This window comes from Symphalangus syndactylus, chromosome 8, assembly GCF_028878055.3.
Source record: "Symphalangus syndactylus isolate Jambi chromosome 8, NHGRI_mSymSyn1-v2.1_pri, whole genome shotgun sequence".
Classification (NCBI taxonomy): domain Eukaryota; kingdom Metazoa; phylum Chordata; class Mammalia; order Primates; family Hylobatidae; genus Symphalangus; species Symphalangus syndactylus.
The window spans coordinates 73,789,353-73,810,369 of NC_072430.2; the positions used below are offsets into that span (position 1 = coordinate 73,789,353).

Sequence of the window (21,017 nt, forward strand, 5' to 3'; positions counted from 1 at the left end):
GGGAGGCTGAGGCAGGAGAATGGCGTGAACCTGGGAGGCGGAGCTTACAGTGAGCCGAGATCGTGCCACTGCACTCCAGCCTGGGGGACAGAGCCAGACTCTGTTTCAAAAAAAAAAAAAAAGAAAAGAAAAATCTAGGTGCTTCTTGTGCTCATTGCTATTGGGGTATCACTGCTCCCAGGACCTCACAGTGAACAGAGGAGTATATGTATATAAGTACATATGTACATATACATATTTGCATCTATATTTTTCAGTCTATAGAGAAAGCTATGAGTTCAGACTGATATTTTTAATTCCAGTTTAACACTGGTAGGATTTATTCTAGTTTTCTTCAACAGTGGGAAACCTGACTTCCATTATCTTTAATATATTTACTTATCTATAAATACATATTTATGTGTGATTAATCTCATATATAAATATGAGAAGCAACTCTCATCTCAGTTGCCTCTGTTTCCCCTGCATGGATGCCCTCTTTTCCTTGCGTTGACTCTGAGTTCTCATCCTATTCCCCCTTTTCCTACACGTGGACACCCTCCTTAACCTGCCTGGGCTCTGACCCCCCACTTTGGACTGCCCTTCTGTGGAGAAGCCCTGTTCACCCTCTTCGTGCTTGAAACTCCCGCACCAAGCTCTTCCTCTTTTTGGATGCCCTCCTCATTCTGCCTTGGCTCTGATGCCTCCTGCTCTTTGCACATGTGGATAATCTCCTTACCCAGCTTGGATTTTGATTCCCTATTTCAGGCTGGCCGCCTGTATTGTTGCCCTCCTTACCTCAGTCAGGCTTTGATTCCCCATGCCAGGTCAGTCCCCATTTGGAGGCCCTCCTCACCCAGATTGGCTCTGATGCTCTACACTGGGCTGCCCAGCTGTGTGGGTCCGCTTTGACTCTGTCCACATCTGATGCCCTATGCTAGGCCACACCCCCTATGCCTGAGCAACCCCTGACATCTCAGCCCCTCAGTTACCCCCAGCAGTTGCCCTCCTCAGTCTGAGCTCTGACTTCCCTCTCAGTTTCCTAACCTTTAGATGCTTATTTTTACCCTGCTCCCTCTCTTTACCTCCCAGTGGCTTTAGGAATGGTTTAGGAAGGGAAGAACCCCTTATTATCTTTAATTCTAATCCCTCCTGCCCTGAATTAATTTTTCTTTACCCCTCATTACCCCTCCCCCAACATTTGTGTCAGCTCTTAGCCTTCAACCTAGATTTTGTACATTTGGATTTTGATTCTGCCCTGACCAACTCACCTTGATTCTTTGCCTTGTCTAATTGTTGGTCTTTAGGCTTAAATTTTGTTTATGTAAATGGTAATGAGTCAGTCTTCAGAGAGAACATTGCCCAGTGTTCACGGAGCTCCATCCCACTTCCAGCCTGCTTCCCTCCTCCTTCACCCTGTCCAGGGTCAGTCCCTCAGCTGGAGCTTTTTATTATTATTATTATTATTATACTTTAAGTTTTAGGGTACATGTGCACAACGTGCAAGTTTGTTACATATGTATCCATGTGCCATGTTGGTGTGCTGCACCCATTAACTCGTCATTTAGCATTAGGTATATCTCCTAATGCTGTCCCTCCCCCCTCCCCCCAACCCACAGCAGTCCCCGGATTGTGATGTTCCCCTTCCTGTGTCCATGTGTTCTCATTGTTCAATTCCCAACTATGAGTGAGAACATGCAGTGTTTGGTTTTTTGTCCTTGCCATAGTTTACTGAGAATGATGGTTTCCAGTTTCATCCACGTCCCTATAAAGGACATGAACTCATCATTTTTTATGGCTGCATAGTATTCCATGGTGTATATGTGCCACATTTTCTTAATCCAGTCTATTGTTGTTGGACATTTGGGTTGGTTCCAAGTCTTTGCTATTGTGAATAGTGCCGCAATAAACATACGTGTGCATGCGTCTTTATAGCAGCATGATTTATAGTCCTTTGGGTATATACCCAGTAATGGGATGGCTGGGTCAAATGGTATTTCTAGTTCTAGATCCCTGAGGAATTGCCACACTGACTTCCACAATGGTTGAACTAGTTTACAGTCCCACCAACAGTGTAAAAGTGTTCCTATTTCTCCACATCCTCTCCAGCATCTGTTGTTTCCTGACTTTTTAATGATGACCATTCTAACTGGTGTGAGATGGTATCTCATCGTGGTTTTGATTTGCATTTCTCTGATGGCCAGTGATGATGAGCATTTTTTCATGTGTTTTTTGGCTGCATAAATGTCTTCTTTTGAGAAGTATCTGTTCCTGTCCTTCTCTCACTTTTTGATGGGGTTGTTTGTTTTTTTCTTGTAAATTTGTTTGAGTTCATTGTAGATTCTGGATATTAGCCCTTTGTCAGATGAATAGGTTGTGAAAATTTTCTCCCACTTTGTAGGTTGCCTGTTCACTCTGATGGTAGTTGCTTTTGCTGTGCAGAAGCTCTTTAGTTTAATTAGATCCCATTTGTCAATTTTGGCTTTTGTTGCCATTGCTTTTGATGTTTTAGACATGAAGTCCTTGCCCGTGCCTATGCCCTGAATGGTATTGCCTAGGTTTTCTTCTAGGGTTTTTATGGTTTTAGGTCTAACATGTAAGTCTTTAATCCATCTTGAATTAATTTTTGTATAAGGTGTAAGGAAGGGATCCAGTTTCAGCTTTCTACATATGGCTAGCCAGTTTTCCCAGCACCATTTATTAAATAGGGAATCCTTTTCCGATTGCTTGTTTTTGTCAGGTTTGTCAAAGATCAGATAGTTGTAGATATGCGGCATTATTTCTGAGGGCTCTGTTGTGTTCCATTGATCTATATCTCTGTTGTGGTACCAGTACCATGTTGTTTTGGTTACTGGAGCCTTGTAGTATATAGTTTGAAGTCAGGTAGCGTGATGCCTCCAGCTTTGTTCTTTTGGCTTAGGATTGACTTGGCGATGCGGGCTCTTTTTTGGTTCCATATGAACTTTAAAGTAGTTTTTTCCAATTCTGTGAAGAAAGTCTTTAACTGAAACTTTTCTCAATCCAGTTTTCTTTGGTATTTGAAACTTCAGGAATTATTGTTGAAATAGTAGCATCACTAAGACAACAGTAAGATTGAACTGGGGGAAAATTATACACAAGAAAATGATATTTAAATTAATCATGCTTGGAATCAGGAGTGTAGTGAAGGACAATTAGAATCATGTATGACATATAGAGCAGCTGAACTCTAGGAAATAGTGTATCTGTTTTTCACACAGAAATATTTTTAGGAAGATATTGAATGTTATCAAAAATTTAAATGGATTCTTAAGAGAAATTAAGTATAGAACATAAGGAATCAAATAATATTTATTTTTTTTTTTTTTGAGGTGGAGTTTTTGCTCTTGTTGCCTAGGCTGGGGTGCAATGGCACAATCTCGGCTCACTGCAACCTCCACCTCCTGGGTTCAAGCGATTCTCCTGCCTCAGTCTCCTGAGTAACTGGGACTACAGGCGTGTGCCACCACGCCCAACTAATTTTTGTATTTTTCGTAGAGATGGGGTTTCACCATGTCAGCCAGGCTGGTCTCGAACTTCTGACCTCAGGTGATCCACCCACCTCGGCCTCCCAAAGTTCTAGGATGACAGGTGCAAGCCACTGTGCCTGGCCCATGTCATGTTTTTATATGGTGCTTAAAGATTTTATTATTCCTCCTTTTTTTGTCATTGGGAAGTGGAGATGCAGAGATATTAAATGACTTGCCTATTGTTATGTCGCAAGTTATGGTACTTCTGGGTCCACAGTCCACATTTTGGAACTCCTTGTCTGGTAGTGTTTTAACTGTATTGGTTGTTGGCAGTGGAAAGAGCTTTAACGTAGGCAGATTTGAGTGAAAATTGTGGCTCTGCCATAATTCAACTAGCTATGTGGCCTTGGACAGATTTTTTTAAGTTTAATTTTTAATATATTTTTACTTTTTTTTTTTTTTTAACACTGCTGAGCCCATTTCCTCATCTGTTGAAGGTGATAATATTAACCAGTAAGGATTGACTAAGAGGCACATATTACATGTGTGATGAACATTAGTTCTTCTTCCATCCTTGTGGGTGGATGTCAGAAGTTATTACGGTAATCTAGTACAAATCAAGCAAATAATTTTTTTTTTTTTTTTTTGAGACAAGGTCTCGCCATCTTGCCCAGGCTGGTCTTGAACATTTGGGCTCAGGTGATTCTCCTGCCTTGGCCTCCCAAAATGTTGAGATCACAGGTGTGAGCCATTGTGCCTGGCCAATAATATGTTTTGAACTGAAGTAAGCCAAATCAAACAATCATATAGAAACAGGGGATGGAATACATTTTCCTATAAGATAGGCCATTTAAGAGTTCTTAAAAACATGAATATCGTGTAGGGCAACAATTGTGAGTTTGTAGCAGGGTGGGTTTGGCTAGAGTCCTCTGGTGAGAGGAAAGTAGAACGTGCATTCATCCAGCAAATATTTATTGAACGTTTACTATGTTGTAAACATAGGGGATACAGTGATAAAACAGTCCCCGACTTAAGGAAGTGGAAAACAAGTATATGGTTAATTTGATTCCTGTGCTTCTGTAAAGTTGTGACCAGGTACTATGTGGGAGCATAAAAGGGAGCACCTGATTTAGCCTGAAGAACCCAAGAAAAGCTTCTTAGTAGAAGTGTCAACTGAGCAAAGTCTTAAAGATACATTAATCCAGTGGGAGAAGGGATATATAGCATTTGGGGCAGGGGGAATAGTGTATACAAAGGCACAGAAGCTTAGTAAGTTGGGGTACTACCTATGGTGCATGAATTTATGTGACGGAAGATGAGGCTGGAGAGGTAAGCTCTTTCTTCTCAGGAGTTGCAAGGTTATCAGGAGGCTAAAACCATAGGGAGTCATTAAAAGATTGTGAGTGGAAGAAGTTCAAGATTAAATTAATGTTTAAGTAAGACCACCTTCTGGCAGCATATAGAGGGTAATAGAAGATATTTTAATCAAGGTTCTTTTAATGCAAGGGGAAAAAATAATTTAAAGCAGCCTGAGTTAAAGAAGCAGTAATTTCATGTCTAAAACACCAAAAGCAATGTCAACAAACGCCAAAATTGACAAATGGGATCTAATTAAACTAAAGAGCTTCTGCACAGCAAAAGAAACTACCATCAGAGTGAACAGGCAACCCATAGAATGAGAGAAAATTTTTGCCATCTACTCATCTGACAAAGGGCTAATATCCAGAATCTACAATGAACTCAAACAAATTTACAAGAAAGAAACAACCTCATCAAAAAGTGGGCAAAGGGTATGAACAGACACTTCTCAAAAGAAGACATTTATGCAGCCAAAAGACACATGAAAAAATGCTCATCATCACTGGCCATCAGAGAAATGCAAATCAAAGCCACAATGAGATACCATCTCACACCAGTTAGAATGGTGATCATTAAAAAGTCAGGAAACAACAGATGCTGGAGAGGATGTGGAGAAATAGGAACACTTTTACACTGTTGGTGGGACTGTAAACTAGTTCAACCATTGTGGAAGTCAGTGTGGTGATTCCTCAGGGATCTAGAACTAGAAATACCATTTGACCCAGCCATCCCATTACTGGATATATACCCAAAGGGTTATAAATCATGCTGCTATAAAGACGCATGCACACGTATGTTTATAGTGGCACTATTCACAATAGCAAAGACTTGGAACCAACCCAAATGTCCAACGATAGACTGGATTAAGAAAATGTGGCACATATACACCATGGAATACTATGCAGCCATAAAAAATGATGAGTTCATGTCCTTTGTAGGGACATGGATGAAGCTGGAAACCATCATTCTCAGCAAACTTTCGCAAGGACAAAAAACCAAACACCGCATGTTCTCACTCATAGTTGGGAATTGAACAATGAGAACACGTGGACACAGGAATGGGAACATCACACACCGGGGCCTGTTGTGGGGTGTGGAGAATGGGGAGGGACAGCATTAGGAGATATACCTAATGTTAAAGGAAGAGTTAATGGGTACAGCACACCACATGGCACATGTATACATATGTAACAAACCTGCACGTTGTGCACATGTACCCTAAAACTTAAAAGTATAATAATAAAAAAAATAATAAAAGCAGTAATTTATTATGAATACATAGGGGTGTCTCAGGGTTAGGGCACCTGGACCTCAGGGATGAACTGGAAATCTGAATAGGAACTCCTGTCGCCTGCCTTTGCTTTGCCCTGAGTGTATGTGCCTCATTTTTTCTTCCCTTCCAGTGCTTTGCCCATGTGGTGAAATACTGCCTTTTTATAGTTGCCTAATGTTACCATTTCAGGCATACTCCCAGATTGTCTGTGAATGCCTCTGAATCCCAGTTCCAATTTTTTAAGAGAGAAAGTCATTGCTCAAGCTGGGGTAGATGTCCCCTGCCCTGCCTCCAGTCAAGTATGGCTACTATAAACTTGACTGTCAGGCCTCAATCTCTGTGTGTGGTTGAGGTGGCAGAGTGGGATAGGGAGACACATTCTGAGAAGATGGGAAGGTTGTGAGCTAGGCAGACACCACAAAAGGTGTTTTATGCAGGGTAGTAGTAGAAGTAGGGGTTATCACTAAAATCTAGGCACTAGGTGTTGAGGGCCTGAGCTAAGGTTAGTTAGGTGCAGTGTAGACAGAAAGAAGAAAGTGGATTTAAGAGATACTTAAAAAATAAGTAAACATAATTTGCTACCTCATCAAATATAGGAGGCTTGTGAGAAGGAGGAAGTCTACATTTCATATTTAAATTACTGGGAATCTGGAGAAGAAATATTGAGGATGATTGAGTTTTATGGCAAAGATACTGAGTTTGGTTTGGACACACTGTATTTGTGGTCCCATGGAATATTAAGTATTGCTGTTCAGTAGACACCTGAATGTAAGATTTGGAGTTCAGGAGTGAGATTTCCACTGAGATTTGGGAATCATCTGGGTAGAGTTAGCAGCTGAAGCTGTGAATCTGGATAAATTCATATAGAAGACTACGGAGTGAAGAATGGAATCCAAGGACTATCAGTATATATAGGAATAGAAGAAGTGCTTATCAAGTAGCCAGTCTGTGACATTAGACAAGGAAGGAATATGGTTTTTAACATTATGGAGAATGTGAATATAGGATATGCTAAAGCCCTGAAAGATAAGATAGAGTCCATGGCTTACTAGTTAATAGCAGTATGTACTGGGTACTGTGCTGTTTTACTTATTTCTCACAGCTACCAAACTCTTTATTATTCCTACTTTAAGGATCAGACAGCTTGCCCACAGTTTTACAGCTAGGTGGTAGAACCAGGATTCTGCACTTAGGGGGCAGGCATGGTGGCTCATGCCTTTGGTCCCAGCACTTCGGGAGGCCGAGGCAGCTGGATCACTTGAGGTCAGGAGTTTGAGACCAGCCTGGGCAACATGGTGAAACCCTGTCTCTACTAAAAATACAAAAATTAGCCGGGTGTGGTAGTACATACCTGTAGTCCCAGCTACTCAGGAGGCTGAGGCAGGAGAATTGCTTGAACCCGGGAGGCAGAGGTTGCAGTGAGCTGAGATCGCACCACTGTACTCCAGCCTGGGGGACAGTGCGAGACTCAAAAAAGAGTCTGCACCTAGGCTGGGCATGGTGGTGCATGTCTATAATTCCAATCCTTTGGGAGGCTGAGGCGGGCAGATTGCGTGAGCCCAGGAGTTCAAGAGCAATATGGGCAATGTGGCAAAAACCTTGTCTCTACCAAAAATAGAAATTAGCCAGGCATGGTGGTGTGTGTCTGTAGTCCCAGCTACTCAGGAGGCCGAGGAGGGAGGATAACTTGAGTCTGGGAGGCGGAGGTTGCAGCGAGCTGTGATCGTGCCACCATACTCCACCCTGGGCCACAGAGTGAGACCCTGTCTATTAAAAAAAAAAAGAGTCTGCACCTACTCACTGTGCTTAGTCTCTCAACGGAAATTGAGAGAGATTCTGACTTAGCTAGTTATTGTAGAATATGTTACTAAGGTGATTATAGTAATGGAGGGTAAACTTTTTAAAATTTTATTTTTAATTGTGGCAAAATACACATAAAACATAAAATTCACTATCTTAATCATTTTTAAGTGTATAGTTCAGTAGTGTTATGTGTATTTGTATTGTTGTGCAGCCAATCTCCATAACTTTTTTATCTCATAAAACCGAAACTATACTCATTAAATAGCTACCCCCCATTTCCTTTTCCCCCAGCTTCTGGCAACCACCATTCTGCTTTGTATCTCTGTGAATTTGGCTGCTCTAAGAACCTCATATAAGTGGAATCATATAGTTACTGTCTTTTTGTGACTGGCTTATTTTACTTAGCTTAATGTCCCCAAGGTTTATTCATGGAGGGCAAACTTTTATTTATTAGAACAAATTTTTATAGCCTTTACATATTGAGGAGGATATTATTATCTTACTGGTTTTGAAAAAAATAATTATTTCAGGGATGGTGACATTTAGACTCCTTATAACCTCTATAATGATAAATTATATACATTAGCATAATTATCTGAATGTCCGGGATAAAAATCTTTAACAAGAGAATATTTACTAAGAACTTAAAAAGCATTAAAAACAAACAATACCTTTTCAGTTTTTAACTCATTTGTTTAAGAAGGACAGCTGTGGTGTATTTTTGCCCTGTAGTTGATTTTGTGATCCATGGGATTCACAGATTTAAAATACAGTTTTTGTAATATTTACAGGAATGCCTAAGGTCATTCACCTATTTTTTACGAAGTTTTGTTATGGAGGCTGGTGTGTTTGGTACTGATTGGAAGCATCTTATGTAACTGGTGAAGGAATCTAACGATGCCCTGCATTTATACCTCTGTTTAGGAATGTGGTCAGAGTCTTCTTACTGTTTTGAATATGACAGTGGAGTCCAGATTAGCTCCCCAGTTCACTACTTTTGAACTTTAGGAAGTTACTTAAATTTTCTAAGTTTGAATTTTGCTACTTGTAGAATGAGAATATTAGTAGCTCCTACCCCATAGCATTCTTCTGAGGATTAAATGTGGTAATGTGAATAAAGTGCTTAGCATGGTGACTGGCACATAGTAAGTGTTCAATGAATGTTATATGTGACTGTTACTACTGTCATGATGTTTGGTATACCTGCGTTTGAAGAGTCCCAAAAGGTCTACTGTAGCTGGAAATCCATTCCATCCCTTGTTTTAATAATGATTATTTGCTTCAGCTGAATTGAATTTAGGAAATATTAATCTGTGCTGAATGCTTCAGAGGATTCAAAGTTGAGTAGAATACAATTTCTGCCTTCAAGAAACTTATACTTAAGTGTTTAAAATGGAATAATTTTATCTATAGTGATTTTAGAACCTGCATCTTCTACAATGTTAAGTTTTGAACTAAAAGTGTAGTAATAAATCCAGGTGAGAGTATGGTTTAAACATTTTACAACCATCTTAAAATTTCTGTAAAATAGTCTTTGACTTGTGCATTTTGTTTGTTTATTCCAGCCAGCACCTAACCAAGTCACTTTTCATCTGCCACTACATCGTTACTATGCTATGTTTTTGAGTAAGGTAAGACTGTCATTAAACAATTCTGTTCCTTTTTTTTTAATTTTCAGAAATAAGAATTGAATTAGTAACTTTTTTATTGTAATTTTTAGGCTGTGAAATGTCAAGAACTAGATTTGGATTCTGTTTTACCAGATCAGGAAATGTTAATGAAACTAATGATTCACCCACTCCAAATTCAAGTATGTATTCAGGCATTTAAAAAGTTTTGAAGTGGATTCCTTGTTTAAGTGATTCTTCCTTTATTTATATGCCTTTCATTGTTATTAGAACTGAGATGTTTGAAAACTTTTTTAAAAAAGTTGTTATCGTATTTTTGCCAGATTATGTTTAGGTATTTTTCATTTTATGAGATTTACTTTTTAGTTTTACTTTTTCCAGGAATTCTTTTCATGATATTTGCTTATGGGGTGGTATTTAACGTACTATATAGCACTGTTTTGGGAGTCAGGAGATCTGAAAGATTCTAGCCTTGGTGCTACCACTGTTTTATTTTCCACAAGGTTTAGGGTAATTCACCTCCTTGATTCTCAGTTTCCGTATCTGTATAGTGAGAAGATAAAGAAGAAAGAAGAATTAGCTTATATAAGCACTGTGATTTCTTTTAATACCAGCACTATAATTTGACAGGCCAGCTTTTTATATACATTAGAGGGACTTGCACTTCAATTTGTTTTTCCTGGCAATTTTAGATTTGTTAATTATTATAATATTGAATTTGAACTCTGGGTGTTAGGAAACAGATAAAATTATGAGTGCTTGAAGCCAGGTGCGGTGGCTCACGCCTGTAATCCCAGCACTTTGGGAGGCCAAGGCAGGCAGATCACGAGGTCAAGAAATTGAGACCATCCTGGCCAGCATGGTGAAACCTTGTCTCTACTGAATATACAAAAATTAGCTGGGCGTGGTGGCATGCACCTGTAGTCCCAGCTACTCGGGAGCCTGAGGCAAGAAGAATTGCTTAAACCTGGGAGACAGAGGTTGCAGTGGGCCGAGATCGCGCCACTGCATTCCAGTCTGGCGACAGAGTGAGACTCTGTCTCAAAAAAACCAAAAAAAAATTATGACTGCCTAGTTTTAGTTGACACTGGAGATAAATACATGAAGAATTAAGTACTGATATAGTGAGAACATTTATTCTAACCTCCAATATTTGGAAAATTAGTAGTATAGATTTAAGATTGAGTTAGAGTGAATTAAAGATGTAGAATGTATTCATTGACTTTGAACAGTTGATTTTATTTTATGCTTATTCCAGTGTCTTTCTGTAAACATATATATTAGGTTTGTTGTTGTTGTTACTTAGGGTTTTCTTGAGGGAGAAATAGAGTGAAACATAAGCATTGATTTCTTGTGAAAGATGTCAGTGAAAGTCATTATAAATGTATCCAGAGGCCAACATGGAAAACCAACTCATGTTTAAACTCTAAAAAAGTGGCTATGTAAAAACATAATTATTGTTAAAAAAAAATGTAAAAGTGTATTTCAACTGATTAACATTGGACAGAATATCGGGCTCACACTATGATTACATCATTAAATATTTTGAAATGGTTATTTATAATATTTTGTAAAGATTGAGTTTAGATAATTTATTCTTTGTCCAATTTACTTTTATTAGGCAAGTCTTGCTGAAATCCACAGCAATATGTGGGTAAGAAATGGTCTGCAAATCAAAGGACAAGCCATGACCTATGTCCAGTCTCATTTCTGTAATTCCATGATTGATCCTGACATTTACCTGTTACAGGTAAGCCAGCTAGATAATGCAGATATACTTTAGAAGTGTCTCATTTGTACCCAAGGGATTTTAATTTATAGAGGTGACTGAGTGATGACATGGAGATGCCAATGCCATTGAAAGAATAATTTATTACGTACATTTCCCAGGAGAAGAGGCATACCACCCAACACAAGGCTACAAGGAAAGCACCAGATTTTGGTCAAGAGGCAGAAAGGAGTGAGGGGAGAGCCTAGGCCAGAGCCTTTATTGGGGTTTCTGCAGGCAAGGCAAGGCAAGGCAGGATTGGCTAGTTTGAATAATTCCAGCCGACTTGGAGGCATAGGGGCTGTACCTGGCTCTGCAGTACCTGGCGCTGGGTTGATTTAGGGCAGGGGAAATACTGGGTTGATGTATGAGAGTTAGATAAAGACAGTGGTTGGCTTGCATGACAGGTATTTTCCCAAGTAAGTTGCTTAGTATGTTTAGGAATTAGCTGGCTCTGGGAGGGACTGTCTTCAGGTCTGTAAGGCCCCTCAAGATGTCAAAACATCATAACATACAGAAAATAAAAATCTTGGCCAGGCGTGGTGGCTCACGCCTGTAATCCCAGCACTTTGGGAGGCCAAGGCAGACAGATCACTTGAGGCCAGGAGTTTGAGACCAGCCTGGCCAACACGTCGAAACCCTGTCTCTACTAAAAATACAAAAATTAGGCAGGTGTGGTGGCACACGCCTGTAATCCCAGCTACTCGGGAGACTGAGGCATGAGGATTGCTTGGGCCTGGGAGGCAGAGGTGGAGGTTGCAGTGAGCTGAGATTGCACCAGCTTGGGTGAGAGTGAGACCCTGTCTAAAAAAAAATAAAATAAAATAACAAAAAACAAAAAAAGTATAGAAAAACATGATTGATCGAAGGAAAACTGAATATTGAGAAATAAAGCATTTTGTTTTCTTTTAAAGGTTTGTGCTTCTAGACTTGACCCAGATTATTTTATTTCATCCGTCTTCGAAAGGTAGGCATAATTTTATTAAGACAGGTATTAGGAAGTGTCCAGTTAATTTTGTTTTAATTTATAAAAATATGTTTCAAATATTTCTTCTTGTAGATTTAAGGTAGTGGATTTGTTGACAATGGCATCACAACATCAAAATACAGTACTTGATGCAGAGCATGAGAGGTCGATGTTAGAAGGCGCTCTTACATTTCTTGTGATTCTTTTGAGTCTTCGTTTACATTTAGGTAAAACTCACTGATACTAATACTTAGGTATTAACTGTTTTCCTCCCTTTCTCCCCCTCCCTTTGGTAGTAACTGGCTTAGGGAAAAAGGGAAAGGATGTAGATAAATTTAAACAATGTTTCAAACTCTTGATATGTTGTACTGTAGGTATACCTTTTAGAATATCCTTAAAATATCCTTTGCTTAAGGGAACTGCAAACAGCAGTTAAACTGCAGTTATGTTTGAAGCATTGCTGCTTTACTCTTTAATTTGAAGCATCTTATATTTGGTAAAACAGCTTAATAAAAAGTGTGGTAAGTTTTTTTCTTTATAATTTATGTATACTCAGATTTGTTAATTCTGTTTTTAATAATTTTAGGAATGTCTGATGATGAGATTCTCAGGGCCGAGATGGTAGCCCAGCTGTGTATGAATGACAGGACACACAGTTCATTGCTGGACCTCATATCCTTTTAAAATTTTACTTTCTGTTAGTTGCAGAATCTAAAATAAGTAATTTTTATGAGTAACAGTTTATCAATTTTTTGATTAATTTTTTTTCAAAGTTGAAAAATAATATAGAAAAAGAAGAATACCAATTGTGTGCTCAAGTATGTATTCAGGCCTGGTAACTGTTTTTTTTTTTTTTTTTTAAATCTCCTATTATTACCTCTTGGGGAACTCTTCTTAGACTTCAGGGTAGATTTCAGGACTGAATGATGGCTTTGGCCACCCCAGCATTTAACCTTCTAGGACAGCATTACTGAACATTTTGTAAAAGACAGCTAGGTCTATTTTGTTTGTGTAACCAGGATGCAATTCATGGTTAACAGTTAAAGTTATACCTTATGATTATTATTACCAGGATTTTAAACATTTTGAGGGTTTTTCTGTAGAATTTGGTCTTAAAGGATTTTTGAATTTGTAGATTATTGTGTACAAACAGGGAACCTGTGGTTCTTTGTATAGGACTGAACATACAATGAGAATCTGATTATCTTTTTAAGTTAATGTTAATAAAATTTTACACAAAGATTATCAAGTAATTTTGTGATAAAATTTCTGGCCGAATTTAGTATTTGTATATCTTATGACTATGTTTGGAAGAATTGGCTAAACTTTTGTTTTGTGAAATAAGTCCTATTAGAATGCCTATTTGACAACCTTGATTTTTGTAAGCAGCATCAATTTGATACTGTCTGATGATTTCCTTCAGTCATTATGAACTATGCGTCAGTGTTATTATAGAGTAAAAACGATCTTTGTGTCTTTCAATTTTAAAGATTTATATACTTTGAGGAGAGAATCTTTTTGGTTTGCCTCTTTGCTTAAATTTGCTTAGCATTTTTTTCTTTGGGGATGAAATTTGTGTTTTTTGAAAAACAATCTTTGCTCATAAAAATCTTGGCTAATTTTTCACAACTTCTTTCTGTTTTTTAAGGAAAAGTTATTTACAAAATGATGAAAATGAAGACACATTTTTATAAGTTTTTCAATCGTTTTCTGAAATTTGATAAATTTATTTTGGGGAAAATATACCTGGGAACTGCTGCAGCATACAATTTATTAGTAGGCTCCTAGATTAAACATATTTTCAAAAATCACAATTAGAAACAGTTATTATTGAACTGTTGTATTATATAGCCCTCTTGTGGCTAGCTTTATATATTACAGCCAATTACTATTTGTCTACTTCAGCAAAATGAGAATCTAGAGTACCTTGGAAAGGCTATAAATCTGGCTTTTTGTTATTAATATTTTTTCTTGACATATATATCATATTCCAGAAAATCCTAATCCCAAAAGTGGCATTATTCCAGGCAGTTACAGCTTTGAATCAGTTTTATCAGCTGTAGCTGATTTTAAGGCTCCTGTTTTTGAACCTGGAGGTTCTATGCAACAAGGCATGTATACTCCCAAAGGTATGTTTATATACATAAATGGACTCTTTCAAATATCAATTCTTGAATGGTGAATTCTTCTGTGTATTAAAAGAAAATGTTTACCTTTTATTCATTCAAGCTTTGGTTTTCTTTTCTCCATTTTGTTATAAATGTATGTCTTTATTGGTAAACAGTGATACTGCTTTCAATTACTTAGAAATCTATAGCTTTATGTTACACTAAGACTTCTTAGATGACTCTGAACTATAAAGGAAATTTGTATTTGAACTCTCATTCAGTTTTATAAGTGATCATAACCATAAATGAACCAGAAACTATAAAACAAAATGTATATTAAAAATATTTTGAATGTATTTACTCTCCAAATTTGATTTTGAAACAGCGAAAGAATCCTCACAACCCAAATTTTAACTTGAAATAGTTCAAATTAAAGTCTGTATAGGCCAGGCGTGGTGGCTTATGCCTGTAATCCCAGCACTTTGGGAGGCCGAGGTGGCTGGATCACCTGAGGTCAGGAGTTCGAGACCATCCTGGCCAACATGATGAAACCCATCTCTATTAAAAATACAAAAAAATTAGCCAGGCATGGTGGCAGGTGCCTGTAATCCCAGCTACTTGGGAGGCTGAGGCAGGAGAATCGCTTGAACCCAGGAGGTGGAGGTTATAGTGAGCCCCTATTGCGGCCACTGCACTCCAGCCTGGGCAACAAGAGTGAAACTCCATCTCAAAAAAAAAAAAAAAAAAAGTCCACCTAGAATGCTGATAGCACTTACTTACATTTTGAACCTATGTTAAATGCACAGAATGTTTTCCTTAAGTGGATGATTGGTTTTGGAAGGCTTTTCCCCGCTAGATTCATAGTTGACATCCTTGACAGGAGCCAGAAGTAAGTGAGGTTTTGATTTACACAGTCTTTTTTTGTTTGACTTTCAGATTTTCACTTCTCTAAGTGAAAATTTTGAAGGAAGTAGCAGTTACGTACTTCTTGACTCCCTCAACACATTGTCTAAATGAAAAACCAATGCCCATTTTGAAGTTGTAAATAATATATACTGTACTGTGTGTGTTTGGCAAAGCAGAACAGAAAAGCCTTATTTGGGATTTTTCGGGGAGTTCACAAGGAGCAAGAAAATCCAGAGTCTCTGGTTGGAAAGTATTCCATTAAAAGAAAATCACAGTATTTTTTTAGTGTAGAGGATATTTTGTGTGTAAAATTAGATGAATTTGGGAGTGGAGTGGTTCTGTGGTGTAGTGCAGTGCTTATAAAAGTGTGATGTGAGGATTACATCTCTGTCAGACTCACTTGTGCTCCTCATTAAGAATGCAGGTTCCTGTGTCTCACCTCTTATCTGCTGTCATCAGAAGCTCTGTGGGTGAGATCTGGGAATCTGCTTTTTAAAACAAGCTCTTTAGATGATTGTTCTGAACAATGCTGAGATGGAATACCGGCCATTCGGAGATTAGAGCAGGGAAATTGAGTGTCATATTTAAATACTGTATGAATTATATTTGCTAGTTGTGTGGTTTAGGAAATCAGTTGGTTTTTTTTTGTTTGTTTGTTTGTTTGTTTGTTTTGGAGACAGAGCCTCACTTTGTCACTCAGGCTGGAGTGCAGTGGTGCCATCACAGCTCACTGCACCCTTGACCTACTGGGCTCAAGCAATCCTGCCACCTCAGCTTCCGCAGTAGCTGGGACCATAGGCACCCACCACCATGCTGGCTAATTTTCATGTGTTTTGTAGAGACAGGGCCTTGCTATGTTGCCCAGGCTGGTCTCGACTGTTGGGCTTAAGCAATCCTCCTGCCTCAGCCTCCTAAAGTACTGGGATTACAGGTGTGAACCGCCGTGCCCAGCCAGTTTTTTTATCTTTGGATTTGGCTTCTTATCTGTAAAATAAGTTTTTAAACTTTTAAAAGTGGTTGAAACAAGCCTCTGGTTTCGGGGACTAAGCCTTAAGTGAATTTGTTATATTAATATAAAACCAACAAAAGCTGGCCTACTCCTGTTAAAGTGGATGTGGGTAGTGAACCTAGCTTCTCCTCTGCCCTGCTATCCACTTGCTCCTAAAGTGGCCCCTGTTATACGTCTGTGGTAATTCAGCTCCATGGAACGCTGTTTGAAGCCCACTGGGCTAATTAATCGCTAAAGTTTTCTTCCATTGCTAAGGTTGTGCAATTCTGATAAAAGCTTTGGCATGTTAATTATGCAAAATAATAGACTTTAAAGAGAAGGACGATCAAGGCGAGGCACAGTGGCTCACGCCTGTAATCCCAGCACTTTGGGAGGCCGAGGTGGGCGGATCATGAGGTCAGGAGATCGAGACCATCCTGGCTAGCATGGTGAAACCTGTCTCTACTAAAGATACAAAAAATTAGCTGGGCTTGGTGGCGGGCACCTGTAGTCCCAGCAACTCGGGAGGCTGAGGCTGGAGAATGGCGTGAACCCGGGAGGCGGAGCTTGCAGTGAGCCAAGATCACGCCAGTGTATTCCAGCTTGGATGACGCAGCGAGAATCTGTCTTTAAAAAAAAAAAAAAAAAGGACGATGAATGATTCTAGAAATAGTAATAAAGGTCTTTGTGAAGGACTGTCTTCAGAATTTTAAGTCATACTTCTGATACTTTAAGATGAATAGCTTGTTACATGAAACTAGGGACAGTGGTTAACAATGGTTACCAGTGTCTTGTGCTAGAAAGTTGTAATTGTAGTCGATGGGTAGGGAGAAGCTTAAGCTTCTCACCATGTTGTCAAATGTTAGGAATTTTGCTAGAGAGAATGAGAGAAAAAAAATCTAGTAAGGAGATACTCTGAAGGCAGTGGTTTCTAAAATTATTATCTCAGTCCATCCTTTAGATTTTTGCCACATCTAAATAGCCGCTCTACTGAAATATACTTAGTATTTCAGTATTTTTTAAAATGAATTAACCTAAAAAAAAAACTTTGCCTCTTCCTAAGATGATTATTAGTGAGGTATCATGAATTTTATTTGCAAGTTACAATTTTCTGATATACATTATACACATTAAAAATAATTACATAATTATTAAAATGAAAAGCTTTATATACTTAATACTTAAAATCATCTTGTGAACCATCAGTTGTACACATTCCACACATAGGATGGTGGTTCCTAATTATGCAGAAGGTAAGGAGACAAATGATCAGTTTTAGCAAAGGAGTAGAAAATTTTTTATAAACAAAAAAGACTTATAAAGTGGGTTTCTTCAAAATCAATAGCTCATTAACTTTTTTTTTTTTTTGGAGACTGAGTCTCACTCTGTTGCCCAGGCTGGTGTGCAGTGGCGTGATCTTGGCTCACTGCAACCTTCGCCTCCTGGGTTCAAGTGTTTCTCCTGCCTCAGCCACCCGAGTAGCTGGGATTACAGGTGTGTGCCACCACGCCTGGTTAATTTTTGTATTTTTAGTAGAGACGGGGTTTCACCATGATGGCCAGGCTTGTCTCAAACTACTGACCTCAAGTGATCTGCCCACCTCAGCTGCCTAAAGTGCTGAGATTACAGGCATGAACCACCGTGTCCAGCCTCATTAATCTTTAAATCTAGTTTTCATGTTTTTACTTTTAAGTTCTTTTTTTGTTTAATACTTTTTTTTTTGGGAAATGAGGTCCGGCTTTGTTGACTGGGCTGGTCTCAAACTCCTGGGTTCAGGTGAGCCTCCTGGCTAAGCCTCCCAAGTAGCTGGGACTACAGGTGTGAGGCATCATGCCCTACTTAACTTTAAATACTCTCAAAGGTCCTAATGTGCTGTGTTTCTTTCTAATTGGCACCTTACAAAAAACAACAACAATGAGGTAAACTTTTCTGATGAGGCATTGTTGTATTACAAAACTTTTGTTCTTTAGTGCTTGCTGAACTCAAGAGAACATTCCTGATGATGAAATTGTGATTTTTGACTTAGAAAAGTAAGCATGGCATCAAGCTTCTTAAGGCAAATACTACAGTCAGATTAAATTGTTCTGTCTTTTAAATGTAAAATATACTTAACAAATGTAATAAGTCAATAAATATTGATTTTATTTCTGAGAAGTCAATGTTTCTACTTTCTTTTGAATAATAGCTGAAGTCTGGGATCAAGAGTTTGACCCTGTCATGGTCATTCTTCGAACAGTTTACCGTAGAGATGTGCAGTCTGCAATGGACAGATATACTGCATTGTAAGTCCATCAAATTGATTAGCATCATAACAGTATTTTATATTTCTGTGGAAAAATTTCATTGATAGCACAGATATGATATGCTCTCATTAAAGTATACTTTCATTCTTTAAAGGTGAAAAAATAATTTAAGGTTTAAAAAATAATCTGGTGGAGATTTATGTTAAGATCTTTATCCAAAATTTGATGTTAATCTGATAAATTTAGAACATGATCACTAAATTAAAAAACAGAAACTTATTTAGTTGCTGTTCCATCAGTGGAATTAAAGGCTTGGTTTTGTGTTGTTCTACTTTTGAACCAGTAGAGGAGGCACAAGTTAAGAGAATAGAATTCTCTGACATCAGAGATGGTGATGGGTGTCTGTAATAAGTGAACATATTTCTGTGTTCATGACAACTGGGAAAATAGCCAAAGCAAAATTAATTTTACTTGTAAATATTTAACAAAATAGTTTACAGTATTGATGACTACGGAAGACAAAAATTTTGAAAGATATCTTTTAAATGCAGAATTCAATCTTGTATGTTATTGTAAATTGTAGACTGTTGTAAATGTATTATTTCCACCTCTTTTTAAACCTTAACAGTTAATATTATATTGCCGATATCATCTTTTACTTGTGCTTTCCTACAGCCAAAGTTAAACATTTAAAAAGCAAGTTTAAATGATGCAAATGTCCTTGATTTTGAGAAAGTATCAATACTTATCCAGATAACTATCAAAGTGAAACTTCTCTTTTGCCAAGACTTTGCAGTAATACAAATATCTATCACAGACAAATATCTGAAGAAAGTTTTTAATGTGGAATTTTAATTCACTTCCTCCCCCCAAACAAAACCAAAACAATCTTTAAATCAACAACAACAACCCAGTTCAGCCATCAGCATCTCTCTCCCCCTTTCTCTAAACCCTTGGAGAAATTAGACTGAGGTTCTCTTTCTCCAGTTTCTTAACTCCCTCTTTTTCTGCTTTTCATGTAGTTTTGTAAAAATGTACTTGCTTGTAGTCTTTTACTGAACTCTTAGCTCCTTGAGGGAAGATATTTTTATCTTTGTATCTCTTCTACATCTTTAATACTTATCTCAATGCTGGCACTTAGTAGGTATTCATAATATATTTGTTGAATAAATAAATTTGAGTAATTCCTGTTGAAAAATTGAAAAATGAAGAAAATTGGGAAGAAGCATTTGCATGGAAAACCTAATTGAGACTTCATAAACACTAGTCTTAAATGGCTCTGCCTTTTTTTCAGGGTAGTGATGATGGTTAGTTGTTTTGAATGTATAAGAATTAAGTAAATTTTATTCTCTTTTACTTTGTAGTTACTAGAAATTTGGACTGAAATTGGGCTGAAACTTTCAAAGCTTTGAAGGAATCGTTAAATAATGCAATCAATTTTAAAGGGGAAATTTTATTTAACAGCACACATTTATTGAATGCTCTGCCTCGGCCTCCCAAAGTGTTGGGATTACAGGCATGAGCCACCGTGCCTGGCCGATTTGTTTGCTCTGGATCATTTTCATCTGCTTTTTAGTTTTAAGGGACAAAAAGTGGCTTAACTGATTATACTGGGAGGGATCTTTTTTTATTTGCAAGCAGGCCTTTTGGAGGTCATCTTGCAAACTAAAATGAAATATGGTCAGATAAATTTAAACTTTCGTGTTCTCACAATTTAGCTCTGTGCCAGGCACTTTAAAGGCAATCAGTAAATATTTGTTAAATGAATGAAAAGTAGATTTCTTTCAGTTTTTGTGCTGAGAGTTTAAGTGAAAGTAAGCCATTTGCTTTATATGATGTTTAGGTGCTTAGAATTTTAGGCTCTTATTGCTGGAAAAGGCCTTTAAGATCTAGTCCAGGTTTTATAAAAGCGTCTCTTGGGCCATCATTGAAGACAGAGTTGGGCAACAGCAAGAAGAGGCTTAAGAGAGTGAAAGTGGCTCATCCTGCTTCCCTCACTCCCTTCCAAATACCCCTGAGTGGGCATTCAGCTCTTAAAAAGAAAACGAAAACAAGACAACAACAACAAAGCAAACCAACAGTTGGAAAACCATCCATTCATTTCAGTGTTATATTTTATATATGAAGACATTGTGGCTCAGAAAAGCTCAGTGAAAATATGTCTGTTTTTTGTTTGTTTGTTTTTGAGACAGGGTCTCACTTTGTCACCCAGGCTGGAGTGCAGTGGCGTGTTCATAGCCCACTGTAGCCTCCAACTTCTGGACTCAAGTGATCTTCCCATCTTACCCTCCTGAGTAGCTAGGACTACAGGTGCACACCACCATGCCTGGCTAATTGTTTAAAAGTTTTTTGTAGAGGTGGGTTCTTGCTATATTGCCCAGGCTGGTGTTGAACTCTTAGTCTCAAGTGATCTTCCTGTCTCAGCCGCCCATAGTGCTAGGATTATAGATGTGAGCCATTATGCCCAGTGAAATATGTCTGACAGTGGCAGTGTTGTTAGAACTATG

General features: G+C 38.1%; 1 protein-coding gene across 4 annotated transcripts in view; it reads left to right on the plus strand.

Annotated features, from left to right (window-relative positions):
- UBR3 (ubiquitin protein ligase E3 component n-recognin 3) overlaps window positions 1-21,017 on the plus strand; it is a 263,885-nt gene that overhangs the window by 93,788 nt on the left and 149,080 nt on the right. For 3 of the 4 annotated variants that reach the window (XM_055289670.1, XM_063644665.1, XM_063644666.1), the window contains exons 12-19: window positions 9,468-9,533; window positions 9,623-9,712; window positions 11,152-11,280; window positions 12,213-12,265; window positions 12,359-12,492; window positions 12,852-12,937; window positions 14,253-14,394; window positions 18,453-18,549. In XM_055289670.1, the coding sequence (XP_055145645.1) occupies window positions 9,468-9,533; window positions 9,623-9,712; window positions 11,152-11,280; window positions 12,213-12,265; window positions 12,359-12,492; window positions 12,852-12,937; window positions 14,253-14,394; window positions 18,453-18,549 (797 nt within the window). Of the gene's footprint in view, window positions 1-9,467; window positions 9,534-9,622; window positions 9,713-11,151; window positions 11,281-12,212; window positions 12,266-12,358; window positions 12,493-12,851; window positions 12,938-14,251; window positions 14,395-18,452; window positions 18,550-21,017 lie in introns of all 4 variants that reach the window. The other variant, XM_055289672.1, reaches the window with a different exon arrangement.